The sequence below is a fragment of the Malassezia japonica genome, chromosome 5 (assembly GCF_029542785.1).
Source record: "Malassezia japonica chromosome 5, complete sequence".
Classification (NCBI taxonomy): Eukaryota; Fungi; Basidiomycota; class Malasseziomycetes; order Malasseziales; family Malasseziaceae; genus Malassezia; species Malassezia japonica.
The window spans coordinates 43,721-68,984 of record NC_083374.1 but is presented as its reverse complement, the minus strand read 5'-3'; the positions used below and the strand labels follow the sequence as shown (position 1 = coordinate 68,984).

Below are 25,264 nucleotides of genomic sequence, written 5' to 3'. Positions count from 1 at the left end.
CTATAGTACACTAGCTGTCAAAGTAAAAGAGCGACTTGCGTCGCGCAGGCGGCTGCACCGGAACCGCCCGCTTTTGAGAGTGGGCGAGGCGCCGCGAAAGCAGCTCCTCGGCGCTCGGCGGCGCGTCGGCGGCGTGCTGCGGCGCGTCGGGGCCCTGCCAATACTCGCTGTACATGTCATGGATATCCGCGCCGGGCAGCTGCAGAATGGGGTACATCTTTGCCGAGCCATCCTCGCCGGTGTACCGCCAGTTGCCGCCCGCGGGGGGACGCCGCCGGCTCGCGGCGGTTTCTTGCTCGCTCGAGGGGCTCGCGCCCGCGCCTTCGGCCATGGCCGTCGTGCGCGAGCGCATCGGCGCACGTTCGCCACGCGGCTGCACCGGCGTGAGCGCGCTCCAGCCGAGACCCGTGCGCCGGGGCGACGTGCCCGGCACGCCAAAGCTCGCCGCGAGCGCCGTCGAGCTGTGCGCGCCAATGCTCCGCGAAAAGAGGCCCGCGTCGCCAGGGTTCGGCGCGAGACTCGCGCTCCACTGCCGCGGCGAGCGCATCGAGAGGCTCGTGCGCGAGTACGAACGCTCGATCGGCGTCGTGCTCAGTGGCTCGTCGCTGCTGCCCGGCGCGAGGCTATCGCTGCGCGTCGCGCTGCGTGCGCTTCCCACCGACGACCCGCTTCTTGCGCTCTGTGGCGGGAGGCCCAGCAGCGGCGGGAGGACGTGAATGTCGCGGCTGCGCCGCGACTTGCGCCGCGTCGAGCTGATGCTCGAGCGCACGCCGAGCGACGTCGACATCGACGCCTCGCTCCCGCTCCCGTCGATCTCTGCAGGCTCGGACGGCGTGTGGATGGCGCGGGGCACGTCGGAGCGCGACAAGGAGCTCGCGTCGCTGCCCCGCGGCGGGATGCGCACGCTGCCCTCCGCGTCCGCGTCCTTGTCGTCGCGGCCGGTAAGCAGCGACGAAAAGACGCCGGAAAAAGAACGTGCGCTTTTCTCGTCGTCGTCGCCTTGCGCCTTGGCACGGCGCAGGGCCTGCACGGCCGAGGCGGTGGCGCCCGTGTCGGGCGGCGGCATCGCGCGGCGGTCGGCCTCGCTGCGTGCGACGTGCACGCTCGGCTCGGCGCGGTGCCGCCCGCTCGGAAGCAGGTCGAGGGGCGAGCCGGAGACGGGCGTGCGCGCATCGAGCGAGCTGCTTTCTGCGCCGCCGAGCACGAGCGACTTTGGCGGTGTATTCAGCTCGAGCTCGCTGGGCGACAATGACTGTGCCGCATGGCGGCGTGCGCGTGCGAGGTTCGACGGGGCGCTCGGCGATGTGGCGGCACTGCGCACCGCCTGCTTGAGCGATGTGGTATCAAACGCCTCCTGCGGAAACGCGGCGCTTCCGGGGCTGCGGGGCCGCTCGGCGGCGCGCGTGTGCGCGACGCGCGTCGCGGCACGCAGCGAGTAGGTATTCAGGCTCTGTGTGACGGCGTTGCGGGGCATGCGCTCCTTCTCGAGCGAGGCGCCGATACGCGGCTGTGTCGGCTGCGACATGCGCCGCGGCGCCTCGCTCGGCGGCTCGACGTACTGCATAAACTCGTTCATGCTGCCCGATTGCGCCTCGTCGGCGAGCCGGCACCGCTCCGAGCAAAAGAGCGGCGCGCCTTGCTGCAGCGTGCTCGGCGGTGCACGCTGTCTCCGCTCTTTCAGCAGGCGTGCGTGGATCGGCAGCGAGGACACCGCCGCCGCTTCCCATGTGCTGTCGTCGATGTCTTTGCCGTCGTCCGACGCGCCCTCTGTCTCGATCAGGCAGTCGCACACCACACAAAACGCCTTGTCCCACACACCGTCGCCATCGGCACCGACCGCCGCGGCTTCCTCCTCGGTCTCGGACGTGAGGGGATCCTCGTCCGGCACCGGCCGCGACTTGGTTTTCGCGGGGGTTGATGTACTATGTCCCCCCTTCTTCTTGCTCATCTTGCTCCCGGAATCGACACCGTGCGGGACAGGGCGCCGCCGCGGTGCACTCATCCTGTCAAGGCGGGGTGTGTCTTTCTGCTGCGCAGATTCCCACGTGGCCTCCACTGCAAGCATGGAGGGCGTCGCGTTGGTGACCGGCGCGCAGGCGGCGCGCAAGACGTACTGCCTGCTCGAGCTCCCCCCAGAGCTTGAAGGGCACCTCGTGGCGGGGAGCGACGCGCCGCCGCTTACGTTCAATGGGCGGCTTGTGGACGAGGCGGCGCTCGCGACGGCCGACACGACCTACGCGGTGCGCCAAGTGACCCAAAGCAACAGCCTCTTGCTTTGCGGCGTGGAGCACGATAGCGCGGGGAATGTGCAGCTGCGCATGCACCAGAACGCAACCGACACAATGGAGCTCGTGCCGACGTCTGCGCGCCTCGACCGCATCACCGCGCTGCTCGACGCGTCGGCGTACGCGGGCGACGCGGAGGAGGGCGCGTGGGCGCGGCGGTACACGCCCAGCGAGCTGCGCTCGGTCGTGCAGGCGAGCGAGAAGGAGCTTGCAGAGGGGCTGCGGCAGCGGCACGTCGTCCTCCTCGACGGTACGTAGCGCGACTCACACAGGGTACATGCGCCGCGTCGCGCCGTCGTTTGTCTACGAGCTGCTCCGCGTCCTGTTGAACCAGCTCGATATTCTGGCGTGCGACGCAGAGAGCGTGCCGTACGCGCCGGCGCTCGAGGCGCTGCAGATGGCCGCACGGCCCGAGGTCGCGGAAAAGGTGCTCTGCGACTGGTTCTGTGCGCCGCCGCTGCCGAGCGGCGTGCCGACGCACGTCGCGCTCGCGACGCCGGAAATGGCGCGCTTTATCGGCATCCACGTCCTGCGCGAGGCCAAGGTACGCCGCGCCGCTCACCCAGCGCATGCCCCTGTTGACGTTTGTCGCAGAGTGGAAAAAGGCCCTCGGGCCGCTCGCGGACGAGGCGCACCTCGCGCTCCTGCACGGCTTCTATCTCCTGGACCCGCCCCCGACGTCCTTTGCGACGACCAACACACACAGCGCGCCGGCCGCCGATCCACAGCCCCAGGCGCTCGCGGCGGCGGTCACGATCCAATACTTTCCGCATACGAGCCTGCCGCTTGCGCCGGCGCAGCGTTTCCAGGACCTCTTTTTGATGCGCACGCAGTGGGTGCGCGAGGAGCTTACGCCGTTCCTGCAGGACCTCGCCGCGACCGCGGGCACGAAAAAGGGGTCGAGCCTCGAAGGTCTCCTCGTGAAGCACGCGCGCGCGTCGCGCGCGCGCTGGAGCCGCGTCCACGCGGCGGTGCTCTTGCGCGGCGAGATTGCCGAGCACGGCGCGCCGCGCGCGACAGGGACCGAAGAGTGCGTGCTGTACCAAGCGCGTGTCAAGTACTAGTGTACACTATGTGTTTCCAGATATACATTGATGCTCATCACCACCACGTAGCACGCGAGGAAGACGTAGCCGAGGTGCCGGCTCACCCGGAAACCGTTCAGGGGAATCACGACGAGCATCGACAGAAGCATCCCGAGCAGCACGCGGCTGCTCAGCTGCAGTGTCGCGCTGTGGGGGAAGTAGTAGGGGCCGTGCGACGGGTGCGTCAGCTGCATCCACGTCGCTGACGCGCCCATGCCGAGCAACAGATTGGTGAGGGGGCTCGCAAAGCATGCCGACAGAGCCATGAGGGGGTGACCGAGGTGCGCAATCGTCAAATTCGTCACCACGTCGCCGAGCGAGTTGCCCATCGCAAAGAGCGTCAGGCCAAGGATCGCTTCGCTCCAGCCGTAGATGTAGCCGAGCGCATGGAGCACCGCAAGAACTTCGTCGACACTCACAATGATCCACAAAAGGCCGGCGAGGAACCCGACGCTGCTGCGCAGCAGCGCGTACCGCTGCAGCTCCAGCGGGCTGTGGCACTGCGGATTTTTGCGCAGACGCGCCGCCAGCGCCCAGCCAAATGCGCCGCCAAGCAGCAACGACGCGGCCATGAGCGCGTGGCGCACGCCGTCGTGCGCAGGCCACGCAAGGACCCACAGCGCAAACGCGGGGCACAGAGCGCACTGCAGGGCCATTAGCACACGGTCGGCCTCGGTACGCTCGGCTGTCTGTACAATGTAGTCGGGGTCTGCGAGCTGCGCGGGGCTCGTCTCGCCCAGCTCGTCACACGCCGCACATTCGCTCGGCGTCGGCGACGCGTCGGGCGCGAGGGGCGACGCAAGCAGCCGGCTCAGCGCTTTGTGCAGCACAAACTCTTCGCGGCTCATTAGCGGCACGGTGATGCGCAGGACCAGGAGCGCGGGCGCACTCAGCACGCCGACGACGCGCTGCAGCAGCGTACGGTGCTCCCAGCACACGAGCGAGGGAAAGAGCGCAATGATCCACACGCGATGCCACAGTATGGGGGGGCGGCCGAGGTCGACCGACGGCCGCTGGATGCGGATATGCGGCACGACCGGCTCCTCGTCCATCGGCTGGGGGGATGCGCTGCGCGGCAACGGGACCGGCGACGCGACGCGGCGCGCGGGCTCGGGCGACACGGCACGCCGCCCCACGAGCTGCGTCGGCGGGCGCCGTGCTTCGATTGCGCCGTTCGAATAAGTGCGCACCATGTCGTCCCCGAGCGTCTCGCCCGACGTGTAGATGGGCAGCGAGGCATGCCGCGTCTGGCTCGCGCGGCGGGGGCTGTCGAGAAAGCGCCCCGAATTTTCGTCCAGGAGCCGTGTGAGGCGGCGCACCTCGTACGTCGAAACGACAGGCAGACGCGACAAGGACGTAGGCTGCGTATGGTCCACATGCAGCATCGGCTCGCCCAGCAGCGGCGACTGCTCGGCAATGCGCTCGGCGTCCGCCGCCTCGGCCCCCAGCTCGGGGTCGACGTACAGATCGCCAAAGAATACAAGAAAAACAAATGCGAGATAGAGCGCAACCATGGCGAGGCCCTCTTTCACGCCCATTTTGCCGTCCTGCAAGAAGTACAGCATCGAGGTGAGCGCGATGGCAAATACGCCGACGTCGCGCAGCAGCACGTACGGATGCACGCGGAACGAGTAAAACACCATGATCGAGCCGCATACCATAGACACTGTGAACACAGCCGCTCCCATGAGCTCGCCGAGCGCCATGGCACCTGCGTTCTTTTGCATCGCACGGAACGTCGACACCACATCCGGAAATCCGTTGCCAAACGCAAGCAGCGTCACGCCGACCGTGCTATCGCTCAAGCCCAGCTCCGCGCCGAGCGACGAGAGATTCGGGCAGAAAAAGTCGCCGGCCACGAGGCCCAGCGCACTAAAGACGAGCAGCAGCGCACCGAGCACCAGGGACATGCCCAGCGCCGCGCGCAGCCACTCCACCTCGGCAGGCAAGGTTTGCACCCCGAGGCAGTAATACAGTTGGAGGTAGGGATACGATGCAGAATTTGTACATTCCTGGAGGATATGCTGGCACGCCAAAGCGCCCAGCACGCCCTCCGGCACCGCCGGGCAGTTCTCCATCCGCGACACGCCAAGACGGTGGGGCGGTCGAGCGTATCGGGCCATCGGGCAGACCCTGCATATGCACGTGGATCGGCACCGCGTCGTGCCCCGAGCGTGTTCTTCGATGCCCGCGCGAGTCGTCCTGCGGCCGGCTCTGCGCGCCGCCGGATTCCGAGGCGTGCGTGCGTGTGCACTCGCGACGCAATCGGATGCCCCAAAAGGCGCGCCGCCGCCGAGCGCGCCGCCGCGGACAACAAAGAAGAAAAAGGTACCGCATCCCTCGGAAGGGAGCAAGCTCGAGCAGCTCATGCGGCACCCGCTGCTCTACGACCCGATTCGCAAGCCACGTCTTCCGATTGTGCTGTGCCATGGCTTGTACGGATTTGACGTGCGCGGCCCATTCCTCGGCCTCGAATACCACTACTGGTCGGCCGCGCTCGACGTGCTGCGCAAAAAGGTCGGCGCCGAGGTGCTGGTGCACGGCGTGCCGCCCACCGGCTCGATCAAGGAGCGCGCCGAGTCGTTGCACGAATTTCTGTGCAGCTCCGCGAGCGGCGCGCGGGGCGAGCGCCTCAACTTTGTGGGGCACAGCATGGGCGGCCTGGACGTGCGCTACATTATTAGCCGCATCCAGCCTACGGAATACACCCCGGCCTCGCTCACGACACTTGCGACGCCGCACCGCGGCAGTCCGTTTATGGACTGGTGCAACTCCAACATCGGGATCGGACTGGAGCTCATCGACAAAATGATGGAGGAGTCGAAAACAACAACGCCGGTGCCGCCGGTGCCCCCGCTGCCATACAGCCTCAAAGAGCCGCTCCTGCGCCGCCGCGAAGGTATTGCCAAGCCCAAAGACGAGCCAAATCCCCTGCCGGGCATGTCGACGCTCACGCGGGCCCTCACGTCGGTCTCGAGCTCGCTTTCGTCGTATATCCTCTCGATCTTTGATCAGCCCGCGTATGCGATGCTCTCGACCAAGTACATGAACCGCCTTTTTAATCCACGCACCCCGGACGAGTCGGATGTACGCTACTTTTCCATCGCGGCACGCGTCAAGGAGATCTCGGTGCTGCACCCGCTGTGGCTCCCGAAACTGATCCTCGACAAGGCGGCCGCGTACAATACATCCGGTGGCCAGTACGACGGCAGTGGCGACGCACTGCACGGCAAGATGCACGGCAACGACGGGCTGGTGAGTGTCGGCAGCGCCCAGTGGGGCGACTTTCTCGGCATCATGGAGGGCTGGGACCACTGGGACGTGAGGGGACCGGGCGGGCCCCGGCGTATCCGACCCGCCTCGAGCAAAAAGTCGGAGCAGTCCAGGCCGCCGGCCCCGCCGACGCTCGGCGCGCGCTGGGAGGCCCTGCGCGGCACCATCTCCGCGTGGATGCCATTTGGATCAAAGCCCAAGCCGGAGCCGGTCAAGGAGAACGACGATACCTACTGGAACTGGCTCGATGCGGCGCTCAGCGAGTACCGCGACGCACCGGCCGCCAAGGGCGAGGAGAACACCGATGCGCCGATGGAGGCGGCCGCGTACGCACTCGCGTCGTCGCGCGACAAGCACGGGCCGTCTGCCCACGAGTCGGAGCTTGCGCACGTCCTTGCGAACTGGATTTCGTCGCAGCTCCCGGCCCGCGAGGACAAACCCGACCCGGCCGTGGACCAAAAGGACTCCAAGATGCTGTACATGTACCTCTCGCAGCCCCGCCAACCGCTGCTCCCAGCGCCGAACACGCCGCCGGAAGATGCCAAAAAGAGCAAGGACTGGTTCCATCAACTGGGCGACGGCGACACGGCTCAGGCGCTCCGCACGCACCTCGGCTGGACCGGCCAGAAGGCCAACGAGCACCTCCCAAAGCCGGCCATGACGACCAGCACGGCGATCGCAACGTCCGTCCTGGAAATGTTCCCTTTCCTTTTGAACCACGGCTTGGAGGAGGCGGGCACGCCGGCGCACGAGACGTTTGAGCGCTTCTGGCTCGCGCTCTGCCGCAACCTGTACGAGGAGGGTCTGTAGCCCGATCTTCCCGATCGTCCGTAGCACAATGCGGTGCGACGCGAGAAAGCGCCTGCCGGCGCTCGCTGCCGTAGGCCTGGCGAGTGCGGCGAGCCTTGCCTCAGCACTGGGGCCGGATGCGATGTGGGATGCGGGCCTTTTTGGCCGGGGACGGCTGCCCCGCATCGACGACCGCCTGCGGCCGCTCGAGTGGGGCCAGCTCCAGATACTGCACACGACGGACATCCACGGGTGTATGTACCAAGGCTAACACAGGGTACCAAGGCCATACAAAGCTTTCGCCGCCGGAGCCGAACTACTCGGGGGATTGGGGCGACTTTGTCGCGTTCACCCACCACATGCGCCGCCGCGCCGCCGAGAAAGGCGTCGACTTGCTCTTTGTCGATACCGGCGATCTGCACGACGGCAATGGCCTCAGCGACGCCTTTCCGCAGGTGCCGCCCGAGAGCCCCAACTTCAAGTTTGCGGTGAACGGGCATGTGAGCAATCAGGTGTTTGCGCTTGCCGACTACGACCTCTTGACGATCGGCAATCACGAGCTGTACAACTTTAGCGTCGCCAAGGACGTGTACGAGGAGTTTGTGCCCAAGTGTACGTTGCTTTCCTAACGCAGGGCACGGTCGCTACCTCACTTCGAATGTCAATATCTCGCTCCCGGACGCCCCGGGCGAAGCGCCGCGCTCGCGCCCAATCGGCGAGCTGTATACGCGCTTTACGACGCCGCACCAGAACCTGACGATCCAGGCGTACGGCGTGCTCTTCGACTTTCGCCTCGCCGCCGCTGGGCTCACGGTGCAGGACCCGGTGGCCATGGTCCAAGAGCCGTGGTTCCGTGCGTCGCTCGAGCAGGAGCACGTCGACGCGTTTGTCATTGCTGGGCACATGCCCGTCACCGGGCACCAGGGCTGGGACGCGCTGCACGCTGCGATCCGCCAGGTGTGGCCTACGGTGCCGATAATGATGCTGGCGGGACATACGCACGTCCGCGACTGCCGCATGCTCGATCTGTCGAGTATGGCACTCGAGAGTGGGCGGTACCTCGAGACCATCGGCTGGATGAGCATCTCGAATACGAGCGCGCGTCCGCCCCACTTTTCACGGCGGTACATTGACGCGAACCCGAGGAACTATGCATACCACGCCCAGCTTGCGCACTCGGGCGAGCTGTCCACCGCGCGGGGCCGCTACGTCCGCTCGGTCATGGACAAGGTCGCAAAGGCGTGGGATCTGCCGCACCTCTATGGCATCGTCCCGCAAGACTACTTTTTGGACCGCTTTCCGTTCTACGCGAACCACTCGCTTCTTGCGCTGCTCACGCGCCGCATCCTGCCCGAGATTGTGCGCCCTGCGAACGAGCGCCACCGCAATACGCCGACGTTGATGCTGATCAACAGCGGCAGTCAGCGCTTCGATGTACTCGCGGGTCCCTTTACCAAGAACGACCAGTACATTGTCAGCCCCTTTCGCGACGACTTTTTGTACATTGCCGACGTGCCGTGGCGTGTCGCAAAAGAGCTTGTGCACGGCCTCAACGAAAAGGGTGCCGCGCACAATGAGCAGCCCGCGCAGCATGCGGCGCAAGGCGCGGTCGACAGCATCTTTCACCGGTACATCGGCCGCCAGTGGAGTACGTACTGGACACAGAAGCTGCAGCATGCTGGGCTCGTGTCCAAGAGTGCGCCGGCGGCCATGTCCGGCCGCCCCGAGCAGGCGCGGCGGCTTGAGGAGCTCGTCGCGCAGCTCGAGGCAGACGGCAAGAAGGACGAGTGGCTCGAGACCGGCTCGTCGTTAGGCTACGTCACGATTGACGACTGCCCTGGCCCCGGCGACGATACGCTGCACACGCCGGTGCCGTACAGCGCGGAGCAGCCCGACTATGTCGCATCAGACCCCACGCCCGTACCTGACCCTGATACCAACGTGGACGTGGTGTTTGTCGACTTTATTCTCAAGCCGCTCGTCGGCCTGCTCAATGCCGGCGACGATGCGCGCAATTACACGTTGGCGGATGCGCAGCAGTGGGGCAACGTCTCGACCCAGTGGCTCTATCCCTTGTACGCGCAACACGCGTGGCGCCCCGATGACTGGCGCCAGGAGTGGGCCAAGATGGACGTCGGCGCACGTGTCCAAGGCTATCCCCCCCTTGCGATGTACGACGATCACCACGGCGACCCGTACGAGATGGTGGCGGCAGCGCGTGCGCAAGCCGCCCCCCTTGTTTTCCAGCAGGCAGCATAGACACTACAGGAACCGACGGCACTGCGGCGAGCCACATAGACACGGGATCGCGTCCTCGTCGCTTTCGGAGGATTGGACTGGGTCAGGAATGAATACGTACATTTGTAGTCGTACGTCAGCTCTTGCCCCGGAAGAATGGTATTTTTGGCGCTGGGTGAGTACAAATACGTACAAGAGCGCGATGCGTTTCTCGCCTTGCAGCGTAAGGATTTTTGCCGTGCAGTTTGGCGTGCAGCAGTGGTTCATGAGGCGCGCAATGTTGCCTTTGTGCGTCGCATCGACGACCACGTCGTCGTCGACACGGAAGAGGTAGGTGCTGAAATTGCCCGCGCGCTCGTACATCTTTTCGCGGTGGTCTGCCACTTGCTGCCGCACAATCTCGCCGACGTACTCAATCACCATATCGCCCGCTGGGATAAGTTCCATGGCATACAGGCCCCAGTCGTGGATGGGGCTCTTGGAGAAGCGCAGCTGCTTCTTGCGCGATTGCAGCTGGTTAAACTTCAGGATATCGGTATCGGTCATGGTCTCTTTTTTGTGCTGCTCAATGTCCAGCACAAGGCGACGCGAATCGGCACGGTTGTTGCGTGCGGATGCAAGCGAGGAACGACCGGTCGTCGGCTCGGCAATCGCGCGGTTGCGGTCGGGAAGGTGCGCGGCTTTTTTGGCAGCAGGGATGCGGTAGAACCCCTCGGCACGGGCACAGCCGCTCTGGTGCGGCCCCTGATCCTCGTCGGGGATACCACGGGCAAGGACCTCTTTTAGATAGTACAGTTCCTCGGCGTCCTCGACCACGCCAGCGGCCATCGGGTCGAGGAGCACCGGGGCAGAACGCTCGGTCGTGGAAGCCTCGGCGCGCACTTCGGGCTTGGCCGCACGCTGCGCGGCGACCACCTCGGGCTTCTTGCGGAAGGACGGGAGGTGCGCGTCGAGCACCGGAGGCGCATAGCTCGGCTTCTCCTTCATGCCCAACTTGTACTGCTCGAGGAATGCGCCGCCGCGGCCATCGGGGCGCAGGAACTGCGTCAAGAGGGGCGTCAACGTGCGGTTCTTGACATCCCGCAAAAACATGCTCTGCAGCGCATCGAGGAGCTGCTTTGTCGCTTCGTCGACCAGCTCCTCTTGCGTCCAAGAGGTCTTTTTCGGCGCTTCCAGAGGCGCCTCGGTCTTGATCTCGCCTTGCGGAGGATTTTGCACGTCGAGACGCACATGGTAGCCGTGCAGCGTCGCAGGCTCCAGCACGCGCTTGCACCGCGCGGCTGTGTCCTTGTCGGCAAATCCAATGTACCAGCCGCCTGCGTCGCTCTCGACGAGCGCCGGCGAAAAGTGCGCAAAGTGCGCACGCACCGCCTTGGCGTCAAGCGTCGACTTGGCCAGCGGCACAAAAATGTAGGGGTGGCCAAGCTCCGCGAGCCGCTGCCGAATCGGCGCGGCCGTTGTCCGTGCATCCGTGCTGCGCTCCGGGCGCGCCGAGGCAAAGACGGCGCGGCTGGTCGTGGCTCGGTGTGGCGAGTCGGTCTCTTCGTCCTCGTTGCGGCCCCAGCGGCGCATCGTGCGTGGCCCGGGCGAGTGTACGCTGCGGTTGCGGGGCGACTCGACGTGAAGAGGCACGCGGGGCGACTCTTGGCGGCTCGGCAGCGAGCGACGCCGAGCGCCGCTGTAGCGCTTGCTCAAAAACTCGCGGTACAGCTTGACGTATTTTTGGCGGTCATGGTCGAGCACCGCCTGCACCGTCTCTTGCCCGATTTTGTGCTGGTGCAGTGCTTTCTGTGCAGTGCGCGCGACTTCTGCACCGTCCTGCGCGGCTGCGCCGGGCAGGCCGCCGTTCGTAAACTGGATCCACATGATGCCGATGCTCTCGCCGGTCTGCGGATCGACCTTGAGCTCGTGCGACTCGACTGCGCCAAACGCGCGGCACTGCTGCAGGACGACCGCCGGCGTCGTCCGCGGCGAGAGGCCAGAGAGGACCAATTCACGCGGCGGCGGCGGGCCGACCGAATACTTGTCGAATTTGTATTCGATCTTGTCCACGACCTTGCGTGTCTTGCGTTTCGAGTTGCGTGCGCGCGTTCCGGCTTGCCGCGGGTCTGTACCTGGCAGGCGCGGCGTCGCTTCGTACCGCCTATGCATTTCCTTGCCTTTGGCGCCCGGGAGCTGGGGATCAACTATCGTCTGGTAGCTCCGCAAGCGCGCATCCGGCTCGAGCTCCGACGGTAGCAGCGTGCTGGGCGAGAGCTGCGGCATCGCCACCGGCGTGTGCGGCCGCGGCGGAGGCGGCCCTGGCGGACGCGGCGGAGGTGCGTCCCACCGCGGGGGCGGCGTGCGCCGCGGCGGATCCGACACACGCGGCGGGGTACGTCGCGGTGTAGCATCGCGCGTATCCCATCGATCGCGGCTGCCTTCGCGGCCGCTGTGCGGCCGGTAACCCGACGCGTGCCAGCTTCGTTCCATCCGGACGCGTCGAGGCAGGTGGAGGAAACACGCCTCCATTCCGTGACAAGTGGAGGCCCAACGCTATACACTATCGGTGGTGGGATCGAGAATCTCCTGCGCGGCGTGCATCGAGGGCGAGCGGTACGGCGTCGTAGGAACGACGTTCTCGTTCGGTACGAGCTGCTTGAGAAGGTAGTTGGAAAAGGCAGGATTCGTCCAGTAGCTCATGTGCGCGCGGAACATGTCAATGTACTGCGTGAATTGGTTGACCGTTCCGCCGTCGACCACAAAATCGATGCATCCGTAGGGATTGAGCGCCTGGAAGCGGCGTTCCCCGAGCTCGAGCTCGTGGAGAGAGAGAGGTGGTGGCGTCTTTTCGTCCTTGGACTCTTCGGGCTGCGGCGTCTCGCCGCGCGGTGAGGCCAAGGTCCGCGACGGGGCCTTTGGCGTACGGGTCGGATCCGAGGGAGACTCGGTCTCTTTGTCCGAGGAGGGAGGCGTGGAAGCAGGTTCTTGGGCATTTTCGCTGTGTGCCTCGTCGATGATGATTTCCTTCTTGCCCTGTTCGCCCAACTTGACGCTTGCTTCGCCGTGTTCGTCCTGTTCGACCTCTTTTTCTAGCTTTTTCTTTTCCTTGCCCTGGTCGTGTGCGTGTTGGTCTTCGCGGGCATTTTCCTGTATATTTGCCTCTGGCTGTTCTTCCTCCTTCCCACCCTCCTTCCCTTGCTTGTCCTTCTCGCCCTTGTCCTTGGGGTGCAGCCAGGTGCGCATGACGCTGCCGATGCTCAGTCGCGGCTGGTTCAGTGCACGGTCGAGCATCAGCGGGTCGCGCGGCACTTCGACTGGGCGCAAGAGTCGAGCATACGCTGCGTCGACCGTCGCCGAGATTTGGAAGCTGCAAGGGTCTGTCGACGCGTAAATCTGGGTGAGTTTTGGCACGTACATTGTGCACGTATTCCGTCGCGAGGCATCCCTGCTGCCCCACCTTGTTGCATGTCACATCTTCGTCTGCCTGCAGAGGATTCTCGGGGTCGGTGCGGCGGCGCGCGATGAGTTCGGCGCCGCTCAGGTAGTATAGGAGCGGCAAGGGCGAGCCGACCGAGAAAAAGTGCGTGACGTTGAACAAGAGGTGTGGCGACGTGCGGTGAATGCCGGGTGCTTCGCTCGTGCTCAGTGGCGCGACATCCGTCGGTTGGTCCTTGAGCAGGTCGGAAGAAAGCGCCGCGCCGAGCGAGTGGCCAAGGATCGACACGCGCCCCCCGCATTGCTCAAAGTCGGGGTTCCGCTGCAAAAAGAGGCGGTACAAACGATTGGTTTCCAGGCGCACGGCCGTGAGCATCGCTTCGTGGTGGCTCGAAAAGTAAAAGGGGATGTCGAGCAGGACTTTGGAAATGACGGTGCGTACCGCGGGAATCGTCGCATTGTTCGTAATATCCTGCAGCTTGTAATGCCCGTGATCCGGATCGAACTCCACGTCGTGGCGCCAGCAGATCGGGATGAGACGTACGCGCCCTCCGCTGAGCTGTGTGCTCAAGGCAGGATCTTGCATCTGCTGCCGCATTACGGTGCGCATACGCTCGACGTCGTGCACAAAGTGTGTCGCCATGTAATCCTCCGTGAGTTTCTGGCCGATGCCGTGGATGCAAAAGACGATGTGCTCAGGAGGCGCCTCGCCCTTTTCGCGTTCTTCGAGGTCGGCGGTCGACTGGACGTCCGCGTAAAGGTCGTCCGAGAGCGCACCCAAGCTCGACGTCTCGCTAAAGTCGAGCACTGCCGGATCCGGCAGCACTTCGTCTGCATTCCACTCCTGCGCCGGCGGCGTGGTAGGTGCTGCGCCGGAGCGAAAAGCACGCGCGCGCGACATGAACGCCTCGCTAAGCGCCCCCCACGTCGACATCGTGTCGACAGGCGTCGGCGTGATGCCCTCGACGATGGTGCCTTCGGTCGGCCCCTCGGGCTTCTTCTTATTATCCGACGGGGTGCTGGGCGACGCATCGTTGCGGCGAGACCAGGCCGTGGCGATCACATTGCTCGCCGAGTTCTCTTGCATACGCACGCTCGCGGCCTTGGCATTCTCGTAGCCACGCACCACCAGCGGCTCCCACAAAAAGGAAAGGAGCTTGCTGCTGAGATTTTGACTGGGTAAGCAAGAACACGTACGTATAGACCCGCGCAGACGACGTCGAGTCAAAGAGGACCTTGGCACCGCCTGCGACGCTTGGCAGGTCAAAGAGCTGCGCCGCGTCCGAGTCCGACTTGGCCTTGCCGACATTCAGCGACGCACGCAGGCGCCCTACCAAGTTCCACGGCTTGGCCTCTTCGTACACACGGTCCAGGTCGGCGCTCAGAGCACTGCCCCATGCGATCGGCGAGCAGGCGCCGTCGGAGGCGACGTAGAACCACGTTGCGCGCATCACGCCCTGGTCGTACCCCGGCCAGAGTGCGGGAAAGATGATCATCTTTTCGAGGTCGACTTCAAAGAGGCGGTCCTCAAGGACCGAGACGCGGAACTGCTTCGTCTCGTCGTCCTCGTCGGGATCGAGCCTGCGGTGGACCAGTGGCGTCTTGCGCAGGTTCGGTGCGGGCGGCGGAGGCGGCGGAGGAAGCACAGACGCATGCGTCGCTGGCTTCGAGTACCACAGCAGCGACGGCAGCCATCCCACCGCATCTTCCTTTGGCGCAGACGCCACCTCTTCCGTCTGTGCGGCCCGCTCCTCGAGCGCGGGACGGCACTGCGTCCAGCCTTCTTCCAGCGCGTCGTTGTCGGCCTCGGAAAATGGGACCCACACTTGTCCATGCGCATGGAACCACGCCGGGGCGACGGGAGGACGGCATACCTCCCGCCCCGCTTCCGCCGAGCTCACACTGACCACCCGTGAGGCCATGGTCCGTGTGACTTAGTTAAGCTATTTTTCTCCACACTAAGGCACCGGTGCTGCGCAGCCGCCCTGCATGCCGAGGGCCCACCACGGCGCGCCGACGAGCAGAATGGAGATCAGTATGCCCACCGCCCAGGAAAAGAAGAGGTGCGCAAATGCGGCGCGGGGTGGGCGCATGAGGCTCAGCTCGACGATGAGCGTGCTGATCGTGCTGAGCGTGCCGCAGAATCCATTTTGGACGGCGTACAGTGCGTCGCATGCATTGGCGGTATACGCGCCCCGGCTTGCAGGGCCTGTTTCGTAGCCGACGTACTGCGCGGTGTAGACCACACAGAGGATCGTGATCGCGACGAGGTTCGCGGTGAGCGTGCCGACCGGCCAGCCGCGGGGGGAGTACCAGACGAGCGGCGCCTGGCCGAGGGGCTTGTTGAGCTTGGCGAGCTGCCAGCGCGCCAGCGCGCCGAGCGGCGAAAGGACAAGGGTAAAGGACACCTTGCGAAACGGGGTGTATAATGCGCACAGGAGAATAGCACCGATCCAGAACACGGTGCCGAGTGCGATGCTCGCGAGGTGCAGGTACCGAGTACGCTGCGTCTTTTCGCCCCGCTCGAGCGTGCTAGACGTGTCGATGCGGGGCATGCCGTGTGAGCGGCGCGTAATGCGCGACAGTGCCTCCTCCAGGTATGCGAGGCGTACGAGCCCGGCGAGCGTGCGGCCCGCCCAGAATCCCGCAAACGACATGCCGATCGTCGCGGCGGTCTGCGTCAGGGCGTCCATGACATTGTGGAGCCCGTGGCGGTTGTAGTGCAGGTTGTTGGAAAAGGCCTGAAACACGCCAAAGACCCACGTCGAGTAGCTCGTCGTGCTGCCGCAGTAGCCGGTCGTGACCATCGTAAAGGCCGGCTTGTACCAGCGCTCCATCGTCTCTTTATTGCGGGGGTAGGTCATCCACCCCATAACGAGGCACCCTACGGCCTGTGCCCAGATGATCGGCGCAATGCTCTGCCCATCGTACGTATTGAGTGCGCTGAGCCCAAGGCGCGTAAGCGTCCCCCAGAGCGACGCAAAGGCGATCAGCGCGCCGGTCGCGGCGGCCTCCATGGTCGGATGACTAAACCGCGACGCGTCGTTCGCCACGATGTTGCGGAGCGCGTCAGGGCGTGCGCGCGTCGTGCGCGCCCCCCGCGCGAGCCGCGAGGAGGACGAGGAGCCATCGTCGCCTGTTGGGCTCCCGGGCGAGGACGAGGATGCGCTGAATAACGAATTCATCGCGAGTTTCGACCAGACCAAGTTCCTGCGCGAGCTCGACGCGTACACCGCGAGCTATGTCCAAAACGCGCCGAAGGAGGTGCAGCCCGAGCTGGTGCTCCCTTCGCTTGACGCGCTTGCGCAGCTGCCGACCGATGCGCCGACAGAGATTCCGGTCGAGTTCTACGGCCAGGTCATCCAAATCCTCACGTTTGTGCTCGGCAGCAACCCCCCGATGCTCGCCGAGTCGGTGCAGACGCCGCGCCACGAAGCGCAGTGGGATCCCCCGGACTCGAACGAGCTCACGGCTGCCGACTGGGCAACGATGCACAACGTCGTCACGCTCATTATGGAACACTTTGGCAGCGCAAATCGCGCGCCGAGCACGCGCGTTTCGGAGCAGGAGCTCACGCGCCTCCTCCAAAAGCTCATGGCCAAGCAGCAGGAGAACACGCAGCGCCAGATCCACGCGCTGCGTGCGCTCCCGACGCCCCCGTCGTTTGCCTACACGCCAGGGTACAGCGACCAGGCGCACTTTGCCGACCTCGTCTTTCCCGACGAGGAGGACGACGACGACCCCGACTTTCAGCCACTTCACGCGCCAAGCGAGTCCGCGTGGACCCAGGCGATGCGCGACCTTGTCGCGACCCCGCTCGCAGTCGGCGACGGGCCCATTTCGCCGGCCAAGGCGACACGCGCCCGGAAACGCGCCGAGGCCGAGGAGCGCGGCGCTGGGCCGCTGTCGAGCGGCGCGAGTCCGATGCCGCTACATACCCCCCGACCGAGCGGCACGAGCGCAATGCACGGACCGAGCCCGAGCGGTGTATCCAGCGCCCTGCCGAACCCCCTCGCACCCCTCCCTGACCTGGACGCGTCGCTGCCCATGTCGCTCGGCGAGCCGCTCGCGCCGCTCGAGCCTGCATCGCCCAAGCCACGCAAGCGCGGCCGCCGCGCGATCTATACCGCCGAGGAGTCTGCCGAGCGCCGGCGCGAGCGGAATCGGCAGCACATGTACAATAGACGCCACGGCGTCACCGCCAAGCCGCTGCCGCCCGCACTGCCCCCGCCGCCGGCGGAGCAGGACACGCTCGTGTACGAAGCCGAAAACAAGTTTCTGCGTGCCGAGATCGAGCGGCTGCGTGCCGAAAATGCGCGGCTTCGTGGCCGGGAAGAGATGCGGCAGTACGCAGCGCGCATGGGCCTGCCGGATCTGCCGCCTGTCGAGGAAGAGGGTTGGTAGTACATGCTATAGAGGTAGCCGCCCGCGGCTAGAGCTCGTCCGAAGGAAAGTGGGAGCGCCGCCTCGAGTGCGACGCAAGCGAACGATAGTCCGACGTATCGGCACGGTCCGAGCGCCCAGAGACCGAGGCACTGGGGACGTGTGCGCCGCCGCGCGAGTACTTGGCGCGCGAACGCATATGAGGCGACGAGCCGACCTGGGGCGAGGACACGCTGCGCGCGTGGAAGTAGGTCCCGTTCTCGTCACCGAGCGCAGCGTACCGCAGCTCGTCCCAAGCCTCTTGCGCCGCCAGCTCGTCTCTCTGCTCCTTGGTCAGCCGCGCGTCGTAGCGGCGGACGTTGCGCGCAGCATAGTGCATGCGCTGGCGCGTGTTGGAGCTGTCCGAGTCGAACGAGTGGCGCTCGCTCGAGGTCTCGTCCGAATACACGTCCTCCACGGGCTCCTCCACGTACGCCTCCTTTTCGTCGGACAGCTCCGTGTCGTCGCTGGCCGGCATGTGGATCGTCGTCGCCTGGCTGTGCGACGGAGCAATGTGTTCCGAGTGCGTCTGCGACTCGTACGGCATCGCGTACGGCGATATTTGCTGCACCGGCTGGCGCTCGCTCGGCGAATAGATGCCGAGGGGGGGCGGCGCATACATGCTGCCCACTTCCGACATTGGGGGCGGGGGAGGCGGCTTCTTGTGCGCGCGGCGCACGAGGTACACGCCGAGCAAAATCAGCAGGCCCAGGACGACCGCACCGCCGATACCGGCCGGCACGCCGATCTTGACCTTGTTGCTCGTCGAGTCGTCCGAGACCGGCGTCGAGGTTTTTTGCTGCGTGCCTTGGGTGCCGCCCGCAAACATATTGGCCATCGGCCCGTTCTCGCCGAGGTTTGGCGAGCCCGGCGCGTCATCAGGGCTGTCCTGAGCAGGGTTGCTAATCAGACGGATCGGGTCGCGCGTCAGCTCAAACTCGGGCTCGCCCGAGACGGTCGAGTTCTTGCCGGTGTAAAAGTAGGAGGTGACGTCGGCGCCGCCGCCGGTCGTCGTCACATTCGACAGCGCGAGGTTCGCACACGAGATTTGGAGATTGGTCAGCTCCTGTGCGTAAAAGCCCATGTTGTTGTACGTCGAGCTGGTAAAGGACAGCGGCCCATTCGCCCACTTACGCAGCGCCTTGTTCGTGCCCTGCGACACGCCCCAGGCCGTAAAGATTACACGCGACGGCGAGCGGGGGTACTGCTTGCCGGCCTTGGCGCGCTGCACCGTGTGCACGGTCTTGTTGTCGAGCACCCACTGGATCGAGTCAGGCGCCCAGCGGATGCCGTAGGTGTGGAAGTCGCTCACGGAGAAGCCCTTGCCTAGCGACAGTGGCTCGCCGACCGGGTTCGACTGGTTGTTCATCACAAAGTAGTTCGCCGATGCCTGCGACCCATTCTTGCCGCCAAACTGCCACTGGATCGCGTCGCCAATGTCCGACAGGGTGCCGAAGGTCGTCACGAGGCCCGACTGGGGGTCGTGCTTGAGCCGCGCCTCAATGTTGCCAAACAGCATGTAGCGCGACGTGGCAATACGCGAGACGTGGCCCTTGTTCATCTCGAGCAGCACGCCTTGCGAGCCCGTGCCGAGATAGCCAGACTCAAAGGTGAAGACGCCTTGGCTAGGGTCGCCATTGTACGTCGCAATCGGCACAAATACATTCGTACTGTTGAATGCCTTCTGAGGGATGGTCACATTCGTGTTGATGCAAACAGGGTTCGCTGCACACGATGTGGAAGAGAAGCTGTACAGCGGGTTGCAGCCAGCTGCACATTGCACCGCGCCGGAACCACACTCACCCGACGAAGAGCAGCACGGCGAGTCGCGAGGACACTTGCTGTCCGGACCACACTGTGCTGCAAACGCCATGAGCGGCGCGCAGGCCAAAGCCAGCACCCACCAAGCACGCATCGCGAGAGGAAAGTAGCGCAGAGAGTGCTGCACCCCAGTCCCATCCCATTTACGCGCCTCCACGTCGTGCACGATTATATAATTAGGGGGCTGCACAAGTGCGCCCCCCTGCTTACATTCCAAAACTAGGAGGTGTCTGCGCGCAGCTGCCAATAGTCACGGGACGCAATATAAGCTTCGCGTGCAGAGGCACCGCGCTGCGATACATCGGGGTGGCCATCGCGTGCCTGCATCCGCGCTCGACGGGGGCTCTGCCAGGCGCGCGCGCGCATTTGCGCCAGACGCCGCGCCTGGGCCGCCGCTTGCTGCTGGGCCTCGGCGCCGAGGGCAGAAAAGGCCGTGGACTGCACCGAGGACGTGCCGTTGCGGCCCATCGGGGCGGCCGACGGTGCGCGCACGGACGTGTTCGCCGTCCGCTCCTCGGTCGTGTCCGCGGGCGTGGGGACGGGAGAGGGTGCCCCCTTCGAGGGCGTCTTGCGCTCGCCCCACACTTTCGACCATAGCCGAGAGACAACGCTGGTATTCGCAGGCTCCTCGTGTTCGTAGCTGGTATCCGGAGGGTGCTCGTACAGCGCATCGTCGTCAGTAGCAAGAGAAAGGCCAGAAAGCTCATCGCGCCGCGGCCGAACTTCGTCTTTCGGCGTGCTGTGCACCCCACGCACAAACGCCTCGAGAGGCGCACGCACATCGGAAAGCGCATGGAACGACTTTTCCAGCAGCGCCGCAGACGCATCCTCCTCGCTCGACTGCTTGTCGAGGTGACGCAGGTACCGCGCCTGCAGCGCAGGCACGCGCGCGTAGAGGAGCGTCAGCTGCCACTCGCCTTGCAGATCGTCGGGCTCTAGGCCCTCGGCCTCGAGGAACTGGATCAGGACCTCGGCCGGATCAACGTTCAAGGCGGCCGCACGCCGCGCCGCCACCGAGTCCGACTCGGGCGACGCGTCGACAAGCTGCTGCACCTGCGCACGGAACTGGCGGTCGAGCTGCGCCCAGGCATGCTCCGACCACTTGCCCGACTGCGCTTGGGGGCGCAGGGCGTACGCGGTCACGACAGGCACACGAGCACGCCGCTCGCTCCGGGGCGTAAACGCCCCGGGGAGCCACGGCGTGGGCGGGGCAGGCGTCGCTGCACGCCGCTCGGCGGCTTGGGCAGCCTCGGCCGCATGCAGCAGCGCAGGAAGCGATGCCGAGGCACTGGTATCGGGCAGGGGGGGGTAGAGCGCGTCGCCCGCACGCTTCACGGGCTCTTGCGCGAGGTACCCTTCCTGGATGTAGTGGTGGTGCACACGGAGGATCGCAGCCGCACGCGCAGCAGCATGGGGGTCGAGACTCGACACTTCAATACACGCCGTAGGCCGCGGACGCGCCAGCATCAGCGCACGCGAATGCGACGACGCCGAAAGACTTGCGCTCAGGTCCGCCAGCGCGTCGGGGGGGGACGCAGGCGGGGCTGCGACGACCGCCGGCGGGGGGGGTGGAAGCATGCCTGTCTCGGGCGTGCGCGTAGGCGGAAGCGGCAGCGAGGGCTCGGCGTCAGATAGCACTGGCGCACGTTCAAGCGGGGGCAGCGCCTCGCTCTCAGTCCCAGGCTCTTGTTTCACACGCACCTCGCGAGGACGCGCGGCGTGCAACGGAAGCGACCACACAAGCATTTCGTCGTCGTCCTGCATACGCACGCGCTTTGGCGGCGTACGACGCGGCGTCGAGTCCAGGCGGCGCTTGCGGGCTGCGCTCGGCGACGGCGCATCGTTGTCGTCGATCGCGGCTTGTGTCATCTCGGCCTCGGCTTCATCCAGGACAAGCGTACTGTCGTCCGGCTCCGCATCACCGACCAGGATGCTCTGATGCAGCAGCTCTTCGTCCTCGGCATCACGGACGTACGCAGGACGCGCACGGCGGACGGGAACGGGCATGCGCGACGGCGGGTGACCTTGCCGAGCCTCGGCCGCGAGGGCACGGCCAGTCGACGCGACGGGGCGGCCGGTCGCGGCAGAGAGAGGGAGCGAGGCCGCAGGACGTGGGCGCGCGGGTGTGGGCTGCGGAGCGAGTGGCTTGGCAGGCGATGCCGCCGGCTTGGCAGGGGGTGCGATGGGGGATTTTGCGGGGGATGCAGTTGAGGGCTTGGCTGGCGATGCAATCGAGCGCTTCGCCGGCGACACCACGGCGCGCCTCGCCGGTGAAACGCTCAGCTTGGCAGGCGACGCAGCCGGCTTGGCAGGCGAGACACTTGCTTTTGGCGACACGCGCGCTTTCGCAGGCGAGGCGCTCGGCTTGGCGGGCGACGCGACGCTCACGCGCGACGGCGCAAGCGGCATGCTCGGCACTTCCAAATTATCGTCGGACGACGGCTGCGCCGGGAACAGGGGCGACGACGTCGGCTCGTCCTTGATTTGAACGTCGGGCACTTCGGTGGACACGGCGTCTGTGCGCACACGCTTCGGCTGTGGCTCCTCGGCCGTGACAGCGATGGATGGGACGGACGTGTCGCCCTGGCTGGGCGGTACACCCGGCGAGGGCCACAGCGATGCCTTGATGGGCGACCGCTTGACCGGCCGCGGAACCAAAGGCGCACTCTTGCGCATCGGCTTGTACGGCGACCAGATCGCCGTGCGCCCTTTGAAGGCATTGGCTTCGGCGTCGACGTCAATGTCGTCCAGGCCGGTCATGTCGCCCAAGTTCAGCGTCGGATCGACTTCGCGGTGCGCGGCGAGCTCCGCCGCCAGCGACGAGATTTCGGCATGCTCCGCCTCGGTCGGCTCGTTGAGGTCGGCTTCGCTCTGCTCCGTTTCGTAGTCTTCTGGCCCAGGAGCGAGGCGGGCGGGGGTATCAAGAGCGGCTTGTGCCTGTGCGGCTTCGTCGGCCTCGGCGCTTTCGTCGGCGCCAGACGGATGCGGGGCGGTGCGCTCAATGGCCTCCATGTATTGCTCGAGATCCTGCAAGGCCTCGGGCTCAAATGCAAATTCGTCGTTCTCCGACACGGCATCGGATTCCTTGGCATAGAAAGGTGCCACGGGCTCGTCCTGCTCGTCGAACTCGAAGAGCATGGTGCGAGATTCCGAATGAGCGTCTTTGCGGGGTAGGACGACGTGCGCGGAAGACTCGGCGTAATCGTTATGATCTTGATCGTCGGCGTACTGCGGCTCGTCGGCGTATTGCTGTTCGTGGGCATACTGCTGCTCGTCGGCATACTGTTGCTCGTCGGCATACTGTTGCTCGTCGGCATACTGTTGCTCATCGGCATACTGTTGCTCATCGGCATACTGCTGCTCGTCGGCGTACTGCTGCTTGTCGGTATGCTCTTGCTCTTGCTCTTGCTCTTGCTCTTGCTCGTCGGCATACTCTTGCTCGCCGGCCAACGCCCCGTCTTCGGCGTACTCTGGCTCTTCCGCATAGTCCCCTTGCTCGTCGTGGGCATAAGCGTCATGCTCATCGTACTCTCGCGCACCATCTTTATAGACAGGGTGCTCGTCACGTTCTTGTGCATCGTCCATGTCTTGTTCGTCGCCGTACGCTTGCTCATGGTATGCATCTTGCTCGTCCACGGCCTCGTCTTGCGCGTACTCCTTCGGCGCATTCATGTGCTCTTGCACTTGTGCGTTCCAAGCATGTACGCCTTGCCCAGCCTCCGCGTCCAGCGCTTCAGGCTCGAGCTCCGGCAGGCCTTCCGACTCCACCGAAGCGTGGCGCTCGTCCGAAAAAGGTGCCGAGGCGCGCACAGCACGCGGCGTGCCTGCACGGCTTGACGGACGCGACGAAATCTTTACAGGTGCCACGGTCCGTGAGCTCGAGTCATGCGAGAGGCTGTACGGGAACGACATGTCCACCTCGGCCGCGTCGACGCGTTGCTCCAAAAAGTCAATGTACACGGGCCGGTTCGACGCTTCCGAAAGGCGTGCACGGCGGCTCTTTCGCGCAGAGCGCATTAGGGGCATGGTCGCAGACGGCGAGCGCGAGGGGTCAAAGGGTACATGGTCCAGAGGTGCAGGCGCATTGTCCAGTGCAGGTGCATCGTCCTCCAGCGCAGGCACGTCTTCTACATCCACTTCTGGGAGGTCCGGGAGGTCGCCGTCATACGGCGGTGCTTCGTCCTCCAGTTCTGGTTCCTTTTGCGGGGAGCTGAGGCGCGCAATGCGCTCCTGCAAGCTGACCGTGCGGTCGTGCGCACTTGGTGTGCCGTGGACAGAGCGCGTGCCGACGCTGGGCGTGGCGCGTGCAGGTGTCGCCCTTGGCGTACCCCGTGCTGATACCGCTATCGGCGTCGCACGTACAGGCGTTGCCCTTGGCGTCATCTCTTTCGGAGTCGCACGCACAGGCGTCGCCTTTGGCGTCGTCTCTTTTGGTGAGGTACGCACTGGTGTCGCGCGGGCCGGTGTCGCCCTTGGCGTCGTTTCCTTTGGTGCCGTTCTGTGCGTCGCGTCGAATCTTTTCTGTAAAGAGCGCATCGGCGTTGCGTCCTTGGGCGCCCTTGCATCGCCCCGCGGCGTACCATGCTCCTTCATTGGCATCGCGCGGCTCGGCAGCATCCGCCGCGGCGTGCCTGGCCCTCCTCGTGCGATATCCTCTCTCTCGAGGCCACGGACCATGGCAATAAGGTCTGCATCACCCTGTGCGGCCTGCATGGTCATATTGGCCAGGTTGGGCTCGTTGAGCAGGAGCGGGTCGTCTGTCGAGCTCGCCGGCGACGGCGGGCGCGGCACGATATGCGATTCCTGTGCCGGAGCGCGGCGCTGTGGCTTGAATGGCGTGCGTTTCTGCACATGGCCGATCGCGACGTCGCGCGCAAACGAGGTGCCCTCTTCGTCCTCGAGTACCGGCATGGGCCGCACGTCGTGCGACACGTACCGGGCGTGTGAAGGCGTGTGCGACGCGGACCGTGCTTGAGAATGGCGCGAGGCGGACCAATTTGCGTCCGGAAACTCGCCGTACGGCCGCAGCTGGCGCCGCGGCGTAAGCGGCGTCGATGCCACCGGCCCCTCATTTTCAAACGCGTGCGGAACGCGTCGGCGCGGCGTTCCCTGCGCGCTGTCCGCGTCGCGCCGCGGGGTAGATCCGGCGCGGTGCGAGATTTGGGACGCGTCCAGCACGCTCTGCAGCTCGCGTGCACGGTCCACAGATGATCTGGATGGCGATAATATCTTGGACGTCGATGGCTCTCCGACCCCGGCGCCCGTTCGCGACTTGCGCGGCAGCGCGTACACCATCGCGCACCTCTCCCGATGGCCACGGCGGGGCGCGCGCGACGCGCCAAATGCCTCCACATACACGCGGCGCCACATGGCTAAACTATACACACGTGATTTTTTTTCGTTCACGTGCATTGTAGCTGCAGAGTCCCATAAGGACCGCCGCGCGCGGTGGGCCGTTCTTCTGTACCGTCAAGCCACAATGACGAAGAAGAGGAGGAATGGAGGGTAGGTGCATCATCTTGGCTCACACAGACGTAACAAGCACGGCCGCGGCCACGTCGGTTTCGTGCGCTGCACGAACTGCGCCCGTGCCGTCCCTAAGGACAAGGCCATCAAGCGCTTCACCGTCCGCAACATTGTTGAGGCCGCCGCTGTGCGTGACCTGAGCGAGGCCAGCGTGTACGACGGTACGTTTTTTATCCTAACCCTCAGAGTACGTGCTCCCCAAGCTCTACATCAAGGTTGCGTACTGTGTGTCGTGTGCGATCCACGCCAAGGTGGTGCGTGTGCGTTCGGTCGAGGGCCGCCGCAACCGCGCTCCCCCTCGCCTGCGTTTCAACCGCGACAACCGCAAGCCCAACCCGGCTGCCGCTCAGGCCGCTGGTGGTGCCCGCGCGTAAGCGTGAAAAAAGGGTTACTGGCACATAGTTGCTA

General features: G+C 65.3%; 11 protein-coding genes across 11 annotated transcripts; 4 read left to right on the top strand and 7 right to left on the bottom strand.

The window, feature by feature from the left end:
* Nucleotides 1–10: 10 nt before the first annotated feature.
* On the bottom strand, nucleotides 11–2,002 carry MJAP1_002818 (uncharacterized protein; the record flags this gene model as incomplete). The annotated part of the gene is made up of 1 exon (XM_060266751.1): nucleotides 11–2,002. The coding sequence occupies one exon, from the start codon at nucleotides 2,000–2,002 to the stop codon at nucleotides 11–13; it is 1,992 nt and encodes a 663-aa protein (XP_060122734.1).
* A 61-nt stretch (nucleotides 2,003–2,063) lies between these two features.
* DCC1 (Ctf8p and Ctf18p associating protein) lies at nucleotides 2,064–3,349 on the top strand (the record flags this gene model as incomplete). Its single annotated transcript, XM_060266750.1, has 3 exons — nucleotides 2,064–2,535; nucleotides 2,558–2,829; nucleotides 2,852–3,349. The coding sequence occupies 3 exons, from the start codon at nucleotides 2,064–2,066 to the stop codon at nucleotides 3,347–3,349; spliced, it is 1,242 nt and encodes a 413-aa protein (XP_060122733.1).
* A 6-nt stretch (nucleotides 3,350–3,355) lies between these two features.
* Nucleotides 3,356–5,448, bottom strand: MJAP1_002816 (uncharacterized protein; the record flags this gene model as incomplete). The annotated part of the gene is made up of 2 exons (XM_060266749.1): nucleotides 3,356–3,382; nucleotides 3,436–5,448. 2 exons carry the CDS (start codon nucleotides 5,446–5,448, stop codon nucleotides 3,356–3,358), a joined length of 2,040 nt encoding a protein of 679 aa, XP_060122732.1.
* A 106-nt stretch (nucleotides 5,449–5,554) lies between these two features.
* Nucleotides 5,555–9,691, top strand: MJAP1_002815 (uncharacterized protein; the record flags this gene model as incomplete). Its single annotated transcript, XM_060266748.1, has 4 exons — nucleotides 5,555–7,445; nucleotides 7,528–7,686; nucleotides 7,709–8,044; nucleotides 8,067–9,691. The coding sequence occupies 4 exons, from the start codon at nucleotides 5,555–5,557 to the stop codon at nucleotides 9,689–9,691; spliced, it is 4,011 nt and encodes a 1,336-aa protein (XP_060122731.1).
* Nucleotides 9,692–9,694: 3 nt separating this feature from the next.
* On the bottom strand, nucleotides 9,695–12,142 carry SET1 ([histone H3]-lysine(4) N-trimethyltransferase; the record flags this gene model as incomplete). The annotated part of the gene is made up of 3 exons (XM_060266747.1): nucleotides 9,695–9,768; nucleotides 9,792–9,841; nucleotides 9,864–12,142. The coding sequence occupies 3 exons, from the start codon at nucleotides 12,140–12,142 to the stop codon at nucleotides 9,695–9,697; spliced, it is 2,403 nt and encodes an 800-aa protein (XP_060122730.1).
* Nucleotides 12,143–12,205: 63 nt separating this feature from the next.
* On the bottom strand, nucleotides 12,206–15,009 carry MJAP1_002813 (uncharacterized protein; the record flags this gene model as incomplete). The annotated part of the gene is made up of 3 exons (XM_060266746.1): nucleotides 12,206–13,045; nucleotides 13,068–14,262; nucleotides 14,285–15,009. 3 exons carry the CDS (start codon nucleotides 15,007–15,009, stop codon nucleotides 12,206–12,208), a joined length of 2,760 nt encoding a protein of 919 aa, XP_060122729.1.
* Nucleotides 15,010–15,045: 36 nt separating this feature from the next.
* MJAP1_002812 (uncharacterized protein) lies at nucleotides 15,046–16,104 on the bottom strand (the record flags this gene model as incomplete). Its single annotated transcript, XM_060266745.1, has 1 exon — nucleotides 15,046–16,104. One exon carries the CDS (start codon nucleotides 16,102–16,104, stop codon nucleotides 15,046–15,048), a length of 1,059 nt encoding a protein of 352 aa, XP_060122728.1.
* A 37-nt stretch (nucleotides 16,105–16,141) lies between these two features.
* MJAP1_002811 (uncharacterized protein) lies at nucleotides 16,142–17,491 on the top strand (the record flags this gene model as incomplete). Its single annotated transcript, XM_060266744.1, has 1 exon — nucleotides 16,142–17,491. One exon carries the CDS (start codon nucleotides 16,142–16,144, stop codon nucleotides 17,489–17,491), a length of 1,350 nt encoding a protein of 449 aa, XP_060122727.1.
* A 28-nt stretch (nucleotides 17,492–17,519) lies between these two features.
* MJAP1_002810 (uncharacterized protein) lies at nucleotides 17,520–19,382 on the bottom strand (the record flags this gene model as incomplete). Its single annotated transcript, XM_060266743.1, has 2 exons — nucleotides 17,520–19,279; nucleotides 19,361–19,382. 2 exons carry the CDS (start codon nucleotides 19,380–19,382, stop codon nucleotides 17,520–17,522), a joined length of 1,782 nt encoding a protein of 593 aa, XP_060122726.1.
* A 167-nt stretch (nucleotides 19,383–19,549) lies between these two features.
* MJAP1_002809 (uncharacterized protein) lies at nucleotides 19,550–24,241 on the bottom strand (the record flags this gene model as incomplete). Its single annotated transcript, XM_060266742.1, has 3 exons — nucleotides 19,550–23,621; nucleotides 23,659–23,878; nucleotides 23,911–24,241. 3 exons carry the CDS (start codon nucleotides 24,239–24,241, stop codon nucleotides 19,550–19,552), a joined length of 4,623 nt encoding a protein of 1,540 aa, XP_060122725.1.
* A 587-nt stretch (nucleotides 24,242–24,828) lies between these two features.
* Nucleotides 24,829–25,230, top strand: RPS26A (40S ribosomal protein S26; the record flags this gene model as incomplete). The annotated part of the gene is made up of 3 exons (XM_060266741.1): nucleotides 24,829–24,839; nucleotides 24,863–25,017; nucleotides 25,043–25,230. The coding sequence occupies 3 exons, from the start codon at nucleotides 24,829–24,831 to the stop codon at nucleotides 25,228–25,230; spliced, it is 354 nt and encodes a 117-aa protein (XP_060122724.1).
* Nucleotides 25,231–25,264: the final 34 nt, after the last annotated feature.